General features: G+C 38.3%; 1 protein-coding gene across 9 annotated transcripts in view; it reads left to right on the top strand.

Moving 5' to 3' along the window:
• The first annotated feature begins 886 nt into the window (after positions 1–886).
• LOC105483322 (cordon-bleu WH2 repeat protein like 1) overlaps positions 887–17828 on the top strand; it is a 161649-nt gene continuing 144707 nt past the window's right edge. For 3 of the 9 annotated variants that reach the window (XM_011744149.3, XM_011744144.3, XM_011744143.3), the window contains exons 1-2: positions 888–1071; positions 1757–1847. In XM_011744149.3, the coding sequence (XP_011742451.2) occupies positions 984–1071; positions 1757–1847 (179 nt within the window). In that variant the 5' untranslated portion in view covers positions 888–983. Of the gene's footprint in view, positions 1072–1196; positions 1319–1756; positions 1848–2079; positions 2109–2337; positions 2494–17828 lie in introns of those variants that run through there. The other 6 variants (XM_011744146.3, XM_011744148.2, XM_011744147.3 and 3 more) reach the window with 6 other exon arrangements.

The raw sequence follows: 17828 nt of genomic DNA, 5'->3' as shown, positions 1-17828 counted from the left end.
CAGGTTTATTACTTGATGTTAGTACTACAACAGAAGTCCCCTGCAGGATGTTCCTTCATGTAAGATCTCTCCATCAGTTTAATCCAAATATGTTTTTAAAACTGTCATTTTAAGTTGATTTCTTAATGTCATATGGTTTTCTGAAAACACATTTTTGGACCCATCAGAATGGCTCGCATCTTAAAACAATTGGCACTTATGAAAAATATAAAATATGTAAATAATTAGGGTGGTGCAAAAGTAATTGCGGTTTTACCATTACTTTTAAAAATGGCAAAAACCGCAGTTACTTTTGCACCAACCTAGTACCTGTCTGTCAGGTGTAAAGAATCATGTAAAAGGCATGCACGTGGATACTAAAACGTTCAAACAAGCACACATCTGTGTCTAATTCCTTTACCCTTGTAAAACTTCCAATAAGTGAATACAATCTATCAGTTAATTCTTAGTTTATAGACTGTCATCAGACATTCTGTTGTCCAGTTCTCATGTCAGAGCTGTTATAGGCTTTTACAAAAAATGCCTCTGAAGACAGGGCAAGCTTAAACCTGCCATCAATTAGAAAGATCTGTGTCACAGGTGCACTTTTAAAAGAATGGCAATCTTAGAGGTCAAGTTAAAAACACAAATTAAAAAAAAAAAAAAATCCTGGACGTCGAGGGTCAGACTCCAGGGAGGGCAAGCTGCAGGTCCCACTCTGCGAGTTTCTGTCCTCATTCCGCGGAGGCCCTAATCCTCCCCGCGGATCCTGGCAAGGCAGGTAACCTCCCTTCCCCCACACCTGTCCGGCTCGGGCGCACCAGCCTTCCCCAAGCGCAGCCCTAGCGGTGGGAATGGGAACACCTCGTCTGGGAGCTTCCTTTCGGTTCAGCTTCCCCAGCCGGACCCCAAAGACCCGAAGCCCTGGGGGAAGGAAATTCCAACTCGCTCCCGGCCCACCCCCGCCCCGTTCCTTTCTCCGGCTCGCTGCTTCCCTCGCTCCGATGCCACCGAGCTCGTCCCCACTTCTGGGCGGCAGTGCTGCACAGGCGGCGGCGAGCTCCCGGACTCCGGGCAGGGAAATGGGGCAGGGTGAGTGAGAGATCGGGCTCCAGCGAGGCCCCCAGCGCCCAGCGAACGCCCGCACCCCGCCCGCGGGACAGGGGAGGCGCTGAGTCGGCCCTGCCCGCGCTGGGCTGAGCCTCGCAGGGGTTGCCGCTTCTCCATTCAAGTCCTGGCTTGAGAGCCGAGCGGCAAGAGCGCGGGCCGGGGGAGGGAAGAGTAGGAGAGGAAGCCGCGAGGGAGAACAGGCGAGCTACTGTCTCCTTTGGGAAAGAACGTAGGAGCCTTGGGTGGGAAAAGAGAGATCAGCCCTTCCAACTTCTCTTAGGGAAAAGTTTTCCCAGGGCGTTTTGTTTGTGCAAACTCGGCCGGAGGAGCCTGGGAGTGCGCTGCCGGCGTGGCGGCGGTGCCCGTGCGCCCGGCCCCGCTCCTCTCCCTCCCCGAGAGGCGCCAAATGGCTACCCAGTAAACCCCACGGGGCGGGGGCTGCAGCGCCGCCGCCTCCTCTGCGGTGCTCTGGGCGCCCGCTAGACCTTGCAGCGACGGCGGCGGCGCCCGCGGGCTGGGAGCCGGGGCCCGCAGGTGGAAGCGCACCCGGGAGGCGGGCCGGTCCGGGCTGGGGCAGCGCGGGCGGGCTCTTGACGCTCAGCCAGCTTCGCTCCGGCCTCGGGAAGGCGTGCGTCCCGCCCTGACCCGCCGGTCTCTCCCACCCCAGCAGTGACGCGCCGCCTGGGAGCTGGAGCCCGCGCAGCGCCCCGCAGGGCGATGGACGGCCGAACCCCGCGCCCGCAGGACGCCCCAGTCGGGTAAGCCCAAAGCGCCGCGCCGCCCCTCACTGGGGAGAGCGAGGACGGCGAGGATAGCGAGGCCTCGGCCGTTTCACCTGGCTGGCAACTCGCTGCCCTGCCGGCGGCCTGACTCACTGGCTGTCCTCCACGCGGCCGGGGAGGCTGCTTCCTCCCGGCCTTCTCGGAGGCCGCCCGGGCGGAGGGCTCGGGTCGTTTCTGGTTGCCTTCCTACCGGGGCTGCCCTGGGTTGCTGAAGGCCAGCTGAATGCCAGGAATTGGGTGAGGAGTCCGAGAGCAAAAATTGTAACAAAGGGGCCCTTGTTTGGGCTCTGGGGGAGCGGTGGACGATACCTGTAAGTGAGCTCCTGGGGAGGGAGGGCAAAAGTTTCCTTGGCCATGGGCTGAGACCCAGGCAGGTGAGCAATGCCAAGGTGACTGTAAGGAGTGGGCTTTCTGCAGGCGGTTGGAGGGGGACAGGAGGGTGTGCCAGCTGTCAGCCCGCATGACAGTTCCGGGAGCGAGCGGGGTGCGCGCCTCTGACTGGGGGTGTGTGTGCCTGTGGCCAATTGCTGGTGCCAAAACCCAGGGCAAATCAGATTGCAAACAACTCTACTTTTCTTTTTATCCTCACATGTTTGAGAAGAGAGGAAGGGGCTGTCACATGGTGAGTTAATGTTAAATGAGGCATGTCTTCCTGCCAGATATGCTAATAGTCACCTTGCTAAGCGTTTGAGTAAACAGCAATGAGAACAGGTAGTTCTGCAAGAGATGAAGAAAACCCGAAATTAACCTTGGTCTTGGTAAATAGTTCAGGAGTAACCTGGATGCTAGTTGAGCTTCTGAAGTGGGAAACTCATTTGATGTAGTACAACTTTTTTTCCCCCCAGCGTTAAGTGTTCCTCCAACAGTTTATTTTCTTAGTTAATCTGAACGCAGAAATGCCCAATTGAGAATATGAGCATTCCAGAAATAGAAACGTTAGGGAAAAATCGACGTTGTCACTAATGAATGAGACTTGTACAATTTTCCTGATTTAAGAGTGTAGAAGTCATTTTTCCCTGGAACATGACAGGCGTTTCCTTAGAAGCAAGTCACAGCATGTTTATTCATCAGAGACCATGCGAACATTGGCAGTTGTCTAGAGGAAACATGGAAAAGTCTCAAAGCAACATGACTAATCTAAAAGATATTTAGTATAATTTTTACATAGAGGAAACGTAGTATGTGAATTAATTATTTCATTTTGCTCCAATTAACTTTCTCCTCTCTGCAAATATTCCTCTCGCTGTTGACTTTCATTTCTTTCCCCAGGTTTTTCATTGTTTAAATATTATCATATCTCCTTACATATATTCTCACATCAGGATGAGTAAAGAAATATATTGGTAGAAAGATATTGAGCATACAAGCAAGATTCCTAAGTGGAGCTGCAGAATTATGTGAATTGACGAGACAGCTGTCAGGATACTGAAATGTATTCAGGGATTGCAAAATAAAATAGAATTAAATCGGGTTTGGAAATGGATTAGGTTAAGGTACTTTCAAAAACAAGAAAGAAAAACATACCTGCTTTCACAAAATACACCCATGGGTGTTCAGAAGTCACTGGGGACTTTAAGTAAGTAGGTGAGGTCAGGTGGCTCTGTGTTAAAGAAACAGAAAAACACTTTTTGCTGGCAAGCATAACTATAGTAAGAACCTTCAGACTTTACTCTTGGTATTTTATTTTAATGTAGAGACGAGGTCTTGCTATGTTGCCTAGGCTGATCTCAAACCCCTGGCTTCAAGCAATCCTCTAACCTTGGCTTCCCAAAATGTTAGGATTACCAGTGTGAGCCAGTGCGCCCAGCCACTTTTGAGAATTTAAAGGTTAAACTGATAAGTTGTTTGCTTAAAAAGGAAGTACAAAAGAGCTTTATCTAATTTGTCAAACATCTTTAAAGGACTTTTGCCCTCCCCTTTTCAAATTTAAGTAGGGAAAATGTGTCAACACCTTATCTAAAATAACACAGTAGTTCTATCATTTTACCTGACATTATTCTATTCAGGGAAGTGATCATTACCTGAAAAATATCAACATTAAAAAATTACCTCTCTACTTCATTTGTCTTCTTTCACTTGTGTAACTTGTCCTTTGGCATATGCCTGTCATATAAGATTTGTTGAATATTTAATATTCAGTATTGCCTCTGTTCTTTCTCAAAAACCCAGAATATAAAGGGTTTAAATTGGGGGAGAAATATCTAGACAAGGATATTTTGGAGGTGGCAGGCAGCAATCTTAATATGTTATAATTGTTAGGTTTTGGAGGAAAATTTCTTGCTATAAAACTGACTAATTATATCATAACTCATTACTTTAATAGACAATGAAGCCTAGTTTAGTCTTTATCCTTGGATATTACTGTTGGAAAGAATTCCTCTGTAATTTTCCAAGTTTTACATTGTTGTAACATGTCATTTTAACATAGCACCAAGTTTTGTTCTCCACATTTTATAAATGAGACTCTGAAGCTCAGAAACACTGAGTGAGTGTGTTGAAGTCCCAGCAAATTAGTAGTAAAACCAGAAGAAAAACTCTTAAGTGCCTAGTTCATTTTGTTAATTGCTTTTAATCTTTTCTTGACCATGGTATGATATAACAATCTACATTTTAACAGATAACTTATATTTAACCATTAACTCTGTAATATTTTAATACATTTCAGGAAAAATGTAGTTAATATCCTTATCCTCACTTTTATTAATTCTATGATAAATTAGCCCATTCGGGGAATGATTGATTATTTTAGGAAAATAAAATAGTATTATGGCCTCTCCGCTGCTGCTTTTTCTTTGAAACATTCTAAATAATAATTGTAACATCAAAAGGGGTAGTTTGAAGGTTTTTTGGTGCCTTCCCGCATTTAACTCGCATTTAGCATTCTACGACATTGTGAGTTATGTGGGTTGGGTGTCATTTTCTTTTCAGTGGAAGCGACGGTGCAAAGAAATAGTGGCTGCCTTAGGGTGTGTGCTGGTGAAATCCCTGCCTTGAAAGGGTCTGATACTGTGGTCATCTTGAATGTCTTTCATTTTGGCCTCCATTGTACTGCTTTAATCCCTTACCATTCTAGATTAGATCCCTTTCTTTTGAGACAGGGTGGAGTCTTGCTATGTTGCCCAGGCTGACCTTGACCTCTTGGGCCCAAGTAATCCTCCCACCTCAGCCTCCTGAGTAGCTGAGACTACAGTCACAAGCCACTGTGCCTGGCTTTAGATCCCTTTCTTAATATCATGCAGAAGTATCCACTTTATATTTGTTGTTCTGTATCTTATGGGCTTCTTTTTGGCATTTGTTTTGAGGCTAAGAGTTCAGATGTCAAAAGACATTGAGTCACAACAGTTTCAGTTTTCCTTTGAGCAAAAAGTTTGCATGCAACTTTATATATATTCAAATGTGATATGTACATTCTTATATATTTACATATTTTATGTATACTATACATATACATACATAGATACTCCTATCTAATTCATGTGTGTGTTTTCATATGTATGTGAAAGTTGACTGGCTTAACTTGCATAGTGATCTAGATGAAAAATGATAAATCATTTTTATATTTGTTTCTACGAAGTGGAAATCCTAGGTTGGTTTGAGTTTTTTTGTAGAGAGCAACACTGTTGGAGACCCTTGTTGGAAAATTGAAATGCTGCATTGGAAAAGAGAGTGATAGCCAAAAGTGATTTCCTTCTCTAACGTGGATATCCAATTAGTAAAGTTATTTAAGTTTCCTATATTAGTACTTAGTAAAGTGACATTAATCTCTTAGAAAAAGCAACATGATTGCTGACATCAACTTGGGTGCTTATCTTTGGAACTAGTGCTTACGTTCTTTACTTACCCAGATATGCTTTACAAAAAAAAATCCTTCGAAATTTAAATGTCAAAAGCTTAATTGACCTTGCTCCTGAGGATCTTAATATTTTGATTCTGAAGTACATTTTCAGGAATGTACAAGGGGGACAAAAGCTCTCTATCATTTTGCAGCTTTGGAGCTATGGGGTTAATTGAAGGCATATGAAAAATTAAAGAATGATGTAACAGCTGCTTTCTTAAGCTTTCGTAGGGGAGCGTTATTGGTTCTAAAGTTTCCCTGTGTGAACTGAGTTCTTGAATACTTAGAAGTTAAGTGACTTTTCTGAAGTTTCAACATGAGAGTCATCTGGGGTGCTTTCACACTAATTCTTGGGCTCTCACACCCCCGCCCATTCTGATTTTAATTCTCCTGGTCTGGGACCAGGGGATGGCTAGTTTTAAAATGCTGCTCAGGTGATTGTAGTGTGTGACCAGATTTGAGAATCATTGATTAAGTAGATATCAACAGCTAACATGGAGCTGATGCCAAAAAGAGAATAGAGGCTGTTACTAATCATTTGTAAGGAACTCAAGATTGTAACTTTAGCATTATTTTGCCTTTTGAAAGATTCCATGTAGGTGCTTTACAGTATTATTTTTAAAGCTTTTGCTACTTCTTTTTGAATAAGTATATTAACTTCATTTTACAGTGAATGAAACTGAGGATCAGAGAGCTTAATTAACACATTGAAGGTCATACAACTCTAAGGAATGGAAGATTATTAGAAACAAGCTCTGATTCCAAACCTATGCTTTTCATAGGGCTATGTTTTCTACCATGGATTATACTGAATGGCTAAAAATGATTTTTATTTAAAGTGGCCTTATAAAAGCATTATCTTGATTCTTTTTAAAATCATGTTTATATTTTATATTTAAAAACTACAAATTTCAATGCATATAAAATGTCTAGCATTTAAAAGGAGATTAAATATTGGATTATGTCTTCAAAGTAATGTGTAACATATTCCTGTGTTTGGTATGATGTAATTTAACTCATAGTAAACTGGCATTTTTTTTCATCATATGACAAAGTCTATACTTATTTTTTGATATTAGGCAGCTATTAAATGTGTAATAATATTTCAAAAGTAGGATTTTTGATTACTGAATAAGAAAAATGAAATTATTTGTTAAAACAGTGCAATACTTGTCCTTCAAAATCAGATTATCTCTGCATGAATTAGAGGATATTGAATAACAATATTATGACCTTATATTTTTGGTTTATATTTAACCATTAACTCTGTAATATTTTAATACATTTCAGGAAAAACGTAGTTGATATCCTTATCCTCACTTTTATTAATTCTATGATAAATTAGCCCATTCGGGGAATGATTGATTGTTTTAGGAAAATAAAATAGTTTTATGGCCTCTCAGCTGCTGCTTTTTCTTTGAAACATTCTAAATAATAATTGTAACATCAAAAGGGATAGTTTGAAGTTTTTTTGGTGCCTTCACACATTTAACTCGTATTTAGTGTTCTACAACATTGTGAGTTATATGGGTTGGGTGTCATTGAAATGCCAGATGTGTTAATATAATAATAAATGCCAAACTTCATGTTATTAAGACAACTACTTTTAATTAATCAGTCAAAAACTCCTGAACCCTTACTTTATATAAAACACATTTTTCTAGGCACTGGGAAATAGGCTTCTAATCTTAAGAGCTTCACTACAGAAATTATATGTATCTGTAGGAATAAAAGGAACATGATATTAGTGTATAAATGATACTTTGTTACTGGCTTAAAACATTATGTCTATGCTTATAATTTAAAATGCAACAGCCTAACTTATGGGTCAGCAAACTATGGTCTAGCCAACTATGTCCTGAAAGTCAAAACAGCCCTCTACCTGCTTTTTTCCCCCTTTTTTCTCCTTTTTTTTTTTTTTTTTAATTGTGGTAAAATATGCATAGCATAAAATTTACCATCTTAACCATTTTTAACTGCATGGTCATTGGTGTTAACGCACATTCATATTGTTGAACCATCACCACCATCCATCATTATAACTCCTTCATCTGGCAAAACTGAAACTCTAAACCCATTAAACAGTATGTCCCCATTCAACTTTCTCCAGCCCCCCAACAACCACCATTCTTCTTTGTCTCTATGATTTTGACTACTCTAGGTACCTCTTACAAGTGAGATCAAAGTCTGTCTTTTTTTGACTGGCTTATTTCACGTAATGTCATACGTGTTGTAGTATGTATCAGTACTTTATTTCTTTTTATAGCTGAATAATATTCCATTGTATGTATAGACCACATTTTGCTTATCTATTCATCCGTAAGTGGATATTTGGGTTTCGTTCACATTTTAGTTATTGTGAATAGTGCTGTTGCTATGAATAAGGGTATACAAATACCTCTTGAAGACCCTGCTTTCAGTTCTTTTGGGTATGTTGTTAGAAAGGCTGGATCATATAGCAGTTTTATTTATTTATTTTGAAGAACTGCCGTACTGTTTGTTTGTTTGTTTACAGTGGTTGTATCATTTTATATTCTCACCAAAAGTACACGAGGTTCCAATTTCTTTTCACCAATTTTTATGTTATGGAGCTCCCCCCCACTTCCCTGTAGCTGCTATCCTAATGGGTATGTGGTAGTATCTCATTGCATGTTTGATTCCTGTTTCCCTAACGTGTAGTTATTTGGAATACCTTTTTGTTGGCCATTTGTAAATCATCTTTGGAGAAATGTCTGTTCAAGTCCTTTGTTTTTCAATCTGTTTGTTTTAATTCTGTCTATATTCTGGATGTTAATCTGCTATCCTCCACCTGTATTTATAGAGTTTTACTGGCAAACAGCCACCCATGCTCATTTGCATATTATTCTCCAACTGCTTTCACATTATAGTTGAATAGTCCAGATAAAGACCATATGGCCTGCAAAGCTAAAAATATTTGCCCTCTGGCTCTATACAGACAAAGTTTGCTGACCCACTGGCCTAATTTATAAGATCAGTAAATTAACTAGTCATTGTTTAATTAAAAATTTATTGTATACAGGAGACTTCTAAGTATGAACTGAAATGTCGGTTAAAACAAAATTATTTATTATCTGTATGGAGTGAAATATATCTTATACTAGAGGATTTTGCAGAATGGAGATTGGTGATTGATTCCTTTTTCAAGTAAAGACTAGACTTGGCTGTTGGCAAACATTTTAGACTTTTAACATTTATAAGATATTAGAATATATTTTAAAGAGAATTCCAGACTTCTGTGCCAGAGAAACTTTAGAAAAAATGACTGATATAATTAAGAAGATATTTAGAAACAAATGTGCATAGGAGGAAATGGACCGAAGGTGGAAGGAGTTCCTATCTAGTTTTTTGAGTCTAAAAGTCAAAATGTCTTTATAATTTCCAGCAAGTATTTTTATTGTTGTTCAAGATACTTCATGTACTCAAGCTTTTGGTGTTCTAACATTAGTATGATAGTTGTTATGAGATTTTTTTTATGACTTTGCTTTGCTAAAATTTTCCCCCCATCTGCTACAGTAAAAACAAACTAAAAGTATGAGAGAAAGAAGTTTCCCATGACTATTTATAAAAGGCCAAACGTCTTCAGTTTTGCATACAAACTTCATATCTGAGGAATGAATCCTTTGGAAAAGATTCTCAAAGATTGGCTAGTCTTTAGAAAAATGGTAGAGTGAGCATGGGTAATTTATTTCATATAATTTAAGTTCACTGTGCTGTTTATAAATTTAAATATTTTAAAACTGTTGACTTTAGATGTAAGAAATCTGTGGAGTTGAATTTTGGAGCATTTTGGCAAAGTGCTTTAATTGGAATTGTCATCTCAGTATGAAGGCAGCAAAGAATGTAAAGGCAGGAGATATGGCCTATTAAGCTCAACTCATAGAAAGTTGAAAACTTAGTTCTATTTGTAGCTTGTAGCTATTTATTTATTTATTTATTTTTGAGACAGGGTCTTGCTCTGTGGCCCAGGCTGGAGTGCAGTGGCACAATCTCAGCTTATTGCAGCCTCTGCCTTCTGGGCTGCAGTGATCCCCTCACCTCAGCCTCCCGAGTAGCTGGGATTACAGGCATGTGCCACCATGCCCAGCTAATTTTTGTACTTTTTGGAGAGATGTTGTCCAGGCTGGTCTCAACCTCCTGGCCTCAAGAGATCCTCTCACCTCAGCCTCCTAAAGTGCTGAGATTACAGACATGATCCACAGTGCCGGGCTTGTAGTGTGTGTGTGTGTGTGTCTTTTTTTTTTTTTTTTGAGATGGAGTTTCACTCTCGTTGCCCAGGCTGGAGTGCAACGGCGAGATCTCGGCTCACCGCAACCTCCATCTCCCAGTTTCAAGCAATTCTCCTACCTCAGCCTCCCGAGTAGCTGGGATTACAAGCACGCACCACCATGCCCGGCTAATTTTGTAGTTTTAGTAGTGACGAGGTTTCTCCTTGTTGGTCAGGCTGGTCTGAAACTCCTGTCCTCAGGTGATCCGCCCGCCTCGGCAAAAGTGCTGGAATTACAGGTGTGAGCCACCGTGCCTGGCCATTTGTTGGGCCATTTGTAGTTTTTAATTCCTCAATTGAAATCAGAGCTATATAAACAATTATTATTTGTAATATAAACAATTATTTTTTAAAAGTATGGTTTAATAGCACAGAGGTTTTCTTTTGTAATGACTTCAGGCTTGTAGAAAATTCCTTTGGACATAAAGGTGTAAAAATACCATATATTTGAGAATAGTCAAAGTGTTTCAGAAGCAAACCTCTGAAATGTGGTTGAATAAAAGCTGAGTTATAGTAGTTTGGGTTCAAAATATGGTTGTACTTATAAAATCTGATGTTTTAAAATATGGTGTGTAGGTTGACTTTAAATAGGATTGAATGCTAAGGCATCGGAATATATCTTTAAAATAATATTAATCATTAGAAAAATTACATTGATTCTCAGTGTGATTAATTTGAGGGATTAACACCAAGTAGTTGGTAGGCATTCTGGTGTATTTTTAAAAATTAAATATACCTTTTTACCTTATAGCCTAAAGTAAAGCTTTACATCATAGCTTCTGTAATTACAACAACATGTGTTTGTAAGGAAGTAGAGTTAAGATGCTCAAATCTAGGTGAGACATTTATCTACAGTCCTTGAGGATTCCAGCTCTCAAATCTGCCTTCATGCACATGCACACATAGTATTTCTGGAGAAATGGAATCGAGGAAGTATTAGATGATCCCAAGGGGAGTAGCGGGGGCTGAAGCCAAAGTTTTAATAGCTACCACAGTTGTGTATTGATTGAGATGTGCTGGAAAAACAGGAAATTGAGCTGCTAAATGGGAAAATGACTACTATCCTACCATTCCCAGACCTGATTGGATGTGCCACAGTTTCTAGGCCAGTTAGCCATAATCAAGATAATTACAGGAGTCATTGAATTCATTTTCTCCTTTGTGCTAAGATGAATGCAAGTTACACACAAAATGGAAGCCTCCGAGGGTAGAGCAACTCTTTCTCTTTTTTTATGCCTGATAGTCACTTGCTGTATCACTGCTTTAATAGAATTAGGAGAGAGACAGGGTCACTATCTTATAGGACAGTATCTGTATTTCCTGGTCTATGGCAGCTCCTATAATTCTCAGGTATCCGTGATTCAGTTATTGGTGGCAAACTCCTGAGCAAACTGTCGTACCACACTGTGGGGGTGAGTTCTTCCTGTCTCTTGCTCCTACATAAGATGTGGTGTTCCCCATTTCCAGATAGCAGCTAGGTGCTTTAACTTAAAGCAAAAAAAAAATACTGTTTCTGTGCTTCAGGAGAGCAAAGCTGAAAGTGGTAGAAAAAAACATCAGCAGGTGAAAAGAATGTTTAAATTTTATTTATTTCTGCTAGATAACGTAAGTAAAATTTAAATGATCCCTACTAGGTAATTTAAATAAAATTTAATAACATTTTAAATGTTAAAATAAAAATTATTTTTATTTTTTTAATTATTTTTTGAGACAGAGTCTCACTCTGTTGCCCAGGCTGGAGTGCAGCGGCTTGCTCTCAGTTCACTGTAACCTCTGCCTCTCAGGTTCAAGTGATTCTCCTGTCTCAACCTCCCGAGTAGCTGAGACTACAGGCATGCACCACCATGCCTGGCTAATTTTTGTATTTTTAATAGAGACGGTGTTTCATCTGGTGGCCAGGCTGATCTCGAACTCCTGACCTTGGGTGATCCCCCTGCCTTGGCCTCCCAAAATGCTGGGATTACAGGCATGAGCCACTGTGCCCTGCCAAAAATAAAATAAAATTTTCAATGTTCGTGATCCTATGATATCAGTCTTTTCAGTTTCCTCTTTCTCTGAAAGTAGGTAAACTTTATTGTGATTATTATCTATGAACTTTGTTCCTCCCTTTAGGAAAGTGAGATTTGACTTTGATTGAACGAAAAATATTTAATGCTAGTAATCTGAAAAGAGGAAATATACTCATTTTTCCTCTCACATTTGAATTGGGATGAGTTTTATATCTAGAATCTATTCCACTTTCTAGTTCACTTCACTTTACCATACATCATTTTGAAATACAATCTGATCTGAAACAAACAATATTCAAGAGTAATTCACACCATAGGTTTGTGATTCTATGTAGAAATATGTAGGAAATTCACTCTTAGATGACGCTAGGAAAATATAGTCCTGAAGTTTGTGCTGGTATCCTTGTGAAACCTAGAAACATATTTCCAACACTAATTTAGTTACACGGTTATAAGTTATATAATCTTAAATTTATTTAGGAGAATTTTTACAGCTTTCTAATCAAATTCAAGATTCATATATATATGTGGGGTGCAACACTTTGAGATTTGAGATTTTCATTTTTTATGTATCATTTAGGACACTAAGGTTATGCATGTTTGAATTAGTGGCAGTTCTAAAAATTATCTGAGGATTTTGAATATTTACTATACTTTTTGATAACCCAAATCCATTCTTTTTTGTTGACAGCAGTGGGGTGTTTGAATGTCTTGGATTTGGGACATTCACAGTTTCCGTATATTACTATAAAGCGTAGGTAAGGTAGAGACCAAGTTTCTGGCATCCCATGGATATTTGGAAGGGTTTGAACACAAAGGTACCACAAATACCAGTGGTATTAAAGGAATAGCCTTGCGGCACCAAGAAATACAGTTTAGGATGCAGGGAGTGAGTAGTACAGTGAAATGATTTAATTCCATGATCAGCATCTTTTACTTCTACTTTTACAGAGGAACTCATCTCAGCTTAGTTGCCACTCGGTGGCTGAACCATTGTGGATGGTTTTGTACTTGTCATCACCGTGGCCCTAGGACTCTCTTTTTTCAGAATGTGGATCTATGTCACACCAGTATGGACCTATGTCAAACATTCTTATGGAAGTGGAAGGAGTGCAAGAAAAGGAGGAGACACTTTAGGATTTGAGAAGGGAGATGTTTTTATTCCTAAATCTTAGAGAACCAGCCAGCTTCTTAAATTTGACACTTCTAATTAAATAGTTTTCATTGTTATATGCAGCTGAAGCTCTATAATTGGTTATCTCAAGAAAAATATTTTAAAGTATTTATATTCAAAATAAAATGGAAAAATCTGGGAGATTTGGGGTAATACCCCATTCATATACAATTTTATTTTTCATTTATATTTAAATATATTATTTTTCAGTTGTGTATATGATATATATTTCTTTCTTTTCCCTTTGCCCTGTGTGATCTGCTTATGTATTTACACTACTGCTTCATGGAAAAAAATTAAATTTCATGGAGTTTTCTTCAAAGAGAGAATTTTATTTTTTATTTTTTGCTTTGGTTAGCTAAGTAGATGCATGCTTTGCTAAATGGAAATGGAAGAATAATTGTGTTTTTATTTGGGGATGTGGATGAAGATGAAAGAAGAAAACAAGCAAAATATATTCAGTGGGTGGGAAAATAAAAGCAGAGCAGTTTCTGATGGTAGAAGAAGAGGCAGCTGTGCTAATGCTGGGCTGTATTGCCACTAAACAAGCAGTTTGAAGGCTTTGATCACTTGTATTCACTTTGTAACTCGGGTACTGTTTGTGGAACACTTCTGTGATCTTAGGTTATTATGAAGTGTTTTCTGCCAAAGACTATATATAACCCCTTCAAAAGTACCCTATCTGATTGTGGGGGAAAATATTTCGTCCAAAATTAAATGGATGGTTGTGCCAACGACAGTTCTTTACAATGGGATTTATGGGCCATGTTATTTATTCGTTATTTTTCTAATAGGCAACATATTCAAATGTCACAAAAAGCAAAAGAGCAAAATGACAAAACGGTGAGACATCTCCTTCTAGCATCTTGGTTCCTGTCACCCATTTCTTTCCCAGAGGCAATCAGTGTTATGAGTTCTTTTGAATCCTGGTAGCATTCTAAACTAGCACTGTCCAATGGAAATATAAGCCACAAATGCAATTTTAAATATTTTAGGAGCCACATTAAAAAATTAATGTAAATAACATATTACATGACACATGGTTATATGATTCGAAGTCTTTCAAAACAATAAAGTTGTCTTTAGCAAAAAAAATTTTATACCAAGTCAGATTTGAAATGTAAATTAATTCCATTAAAATGTCAGTTTCTTAGTCACACTAGCCACATCTCAGTTGCTCAAGAGCCTCATGTGCGTAGTGGCTACTGTACGGTTAGTGCATCTCCTTATATTCATGAGCCAGTGTGTGTACGTATATAGTTTCTCCCTCTTTTATACACATTGAGTGCTGCTTCATACATTTCTTTTTTACTTAACAATCTACTTTGTAATTACTCCATTTTATTACATAAAGAGCTTTATTTTTTTCCTAGCTATGTATTATATCTTTGTAGGGATGAATTTTAATTTATATAACCAGTCTCCTATTGATAGATATTTAGGTTTATTCCCCTCACTCACCCTTTGCTACCGAGTTGTCATTTTAATAACCTTTATGCAGTTTACAATTTGTTGTGAAACCCTAAAGGGAAAAGGCCATATTCTTTATTGCTTCTTTTGTGTAATTTGCAGGGTTTAATATCATTTCCACAGATACCTAGAAACAATGATCAGTTATTGTATAGGTGGTATTTGAGTTTGTGTGAACTCAAGCAAAAAGTCAGTGTTGAAGATGGAGACAAATTACTTGTCCATTGGAACGATAGGAGCTGAGTTACGCAAAGTATTGAACTGATTATTTAATATTCATTTTTATAGCCATTAAGCAATGAATTATTATTAAGACACCATTAAATGCCACACCGTTAACATTACTGTTTTATACCTCTCAGCACTCTATTATAAAATTCCATTCTTGGTTTGAGCTTCTCATTTAGGATTATTCCCTGCCATAGTATTTTTGAAAGAAATATGCATTTCATTAACAGTACTATATAAGTGAAAATTCTGAATAACATGTTCATTTTATATCTAGAAAAAACAAAAACTTTGTCCATCATGGGTAAGGTTGTTTAACAAGACAGAAAGGGTATATTATTTTTTACAACCTAAATATCCCCATTTGAGTAATTACAGCAGAGTGCTATTTTATTTATAGAACAGGTTGTATGTTTGAGAGTGAAATAGTCGTTAATTGTGTGACTAATTAGTACCTAAGAATTCATACTCATTTGTGTCAACACCTTGAAATCTAAATTGTCAATTTCCTTGCTATTTTGATTCCAGACTTCAATTGGTAGAGGACATTAGTCTTTTGATGTGAACAATAATGGGCTGAAGAATAAGACCGAATAATGAAGGGTGTTTTCTTCTAGCTCATGAAAGAAAAGATGAGAATTTAGAGGTCTCATAAATGCAAGGAATCCAATTGTCATGTGGGCAGATAGGAAAGAAAAACAAGTATGAGTATTCTTTTATTCTTTCTTCCCAGTGTTTTTTGAATGTTACTCTTCAAAATGGCTACAAAACTGCAAATATTGTGGTAGAAATCAGATTTGTGCTTTTTAAAAAAATAAATGTTTTTTGGCAACAAATCAGCATTTTACATTATTTCCAAATAAGATGAAATTCTAAGCCAGAATTTACCATGAAAGAAAACCTTAAAGAAATGGGCCGGGCATGATGGCTTATGCCTGCAATCCCAGCACTTTGGGAGGCCAAGGTGGGTGGATCACTTGAGGTCAGGAGTTCGAGACCAGCCTGGCCAACATGGGGAATCCCTGTCTCTATTAAAATTACAAAATAGGCAGGCGTGGTAGTGCATGCCTATAATCTCAGCTACTCTGGAGGCTGTGGAGTGAGAATCTCTTGAACCCAGGAAGTGGAGGCTGCAGCGAGTCCAAATCACGCTACTGCACTCTAGCCTGGGTGACAGAGCGAGGCTCTGTCTCAAACAAAGAAACAAGCAAAAAACAAAACCCACACAAAAAGAGAAACAAAACAAAACAAAACAAAAACCAAAAAACTTTAAAGAAACGATCATTTAATAGGATCAAGTATTCCATAAAACATTTTAAGTAAGCCTAATACTCTACATTTAACTCTGCTGGCTGCCTCACAGTTGTCTGATGCAATGAAACAGTGCACTTGGCACTCTAGCATTTAACAGCATTAGTTTTGGTTTCAAATAAAACTGGTCCAGCAAGAAGTCAGATAGCACTTGGCAGGCGGCTACTGGATAGCGAGCTTGGAGACAGAACCTAGACCTCAATCTGTGCTCTGCCACTTGCTGACTTTAGGCACTTTGTTTCCCCTCTCTCAGCCACAATTTCTTCCATTGTGGAAGAAGACAGTAATACAGAATGAAAGTGTGACAATAATACAGTATATGCCAGCCATTTGGTTTATGTTTGTGAAATCTTAATTACATTGCTAGAAAACAGCTGATTGTGATGTGGGCATCATTATTGTACTATTTTGAAACCAGTGAAGGACAGTACACTCCCTGTTCTCATTTGCCTCTCCCAGGAAGTGGAGGATGAAGTTGGTTAGAAAGTTCATAAGTCCACTGTGAAACTTCTTGTGCCAGGGAACTTGTTCTTGGCACATTGAATGCAAAATGTGTACTAATCTTAATGAAAATCACATTTCCTTTTGGAGGAGAAAAATGCCCCCACTGAGATTAGGAATATGCTACCAAGGTGATTGTAATTCTGATTCTTTCCTTGCTTCACCATTCTGAGAATTGCCTTACCTCTTAATATTTCACTTTTCTCTTATGTAAGATGAAAGTAACTCTAACTGCATTTCTTTGATTTTGTTAAGACTGATATGCAGTGACTGAAAATTTTCTATGGTAAAGTCGTATACAAGCATCATTACTCAGAGAGGAGGTAGAAACTTGACATCCATTCTAATCATAGGTTATCATATATTGAATATACTTTCTTTACACATGGATTAAAATCAGATTTCCTACCTCCTATAAACAAGAAATTGAGGTATTATACTTTACCACAAATGGCTGTAAAACTGTCAAGAAGCTGACTTCAGTTATTAAAAAGAGCAAGAGAAGTCTATAACTTCTGACTCCTCCATCTCTCAGGATGACCGCGACCCATGACTTAGTACAGGGGATAAGAGTGGGTGGCATTTGTTTCAGGTTGTTTAAAGCTGTAACTCTTTCAGGTGTGGTGGCAGCACAATGTCATAGTCTGAAAATTTGCCTCACCCTCGACTAAAAGCTTTTAATAGCACAAATACAGCCAAATAGACTTATTGATTTGTATTTTTTACTGGATTCGCTTCTTGTTGTAATATAGAAATTTTTAAAAAATTTTCTTTCAGGTTAAGTTTTGATGTAAAAGGAAAGTGATTTTATTCTATAATTTCCATGTACTGTACAGCAATATTTTCAATGCAATTGGCTGCTATCAAAATCTCAACATAATTAAGATCTATTTTTTTCCTAAGTAAACTTAATGGAAATTTTCAGGTAGAATACAGTATAATCATGCATAAACTCTGCACTTGGAAAGTTTCTTAAGCATCAGGGTACTCCTGGTAAGTTTACCTTATAATAAATGTGTTTCACAAGTAGTATATAAAATAATATGGTGCCTTAATTGCTTCAGAGATTGAATGAATATTTGTAAATGTATTCAAATTTCCACTAATTAAAAGTGTCAGAGTCACAGTAATTTAAGAACAGTGA

Source organism: Macaca nemestrina, chromosome 11, assembly GCF_043159975.1.
Source record: "Macaca nemestrina isolate mMacNem1 chromosome 11, mMacNem.hap1, whole genome shotgun sequence".
Classification (NCBI taxonomy): domain Eukaryota; kingdom Metazoa; phylum Chordata; class Mammalia; order Primates; family Cercopithecidae; genus Macaca; species Macaca nemestrina.
Note: the sequence above shows the minus strand (reverse complement) of the source record. Positions and strands in the feature narration are given on the sequence as shown.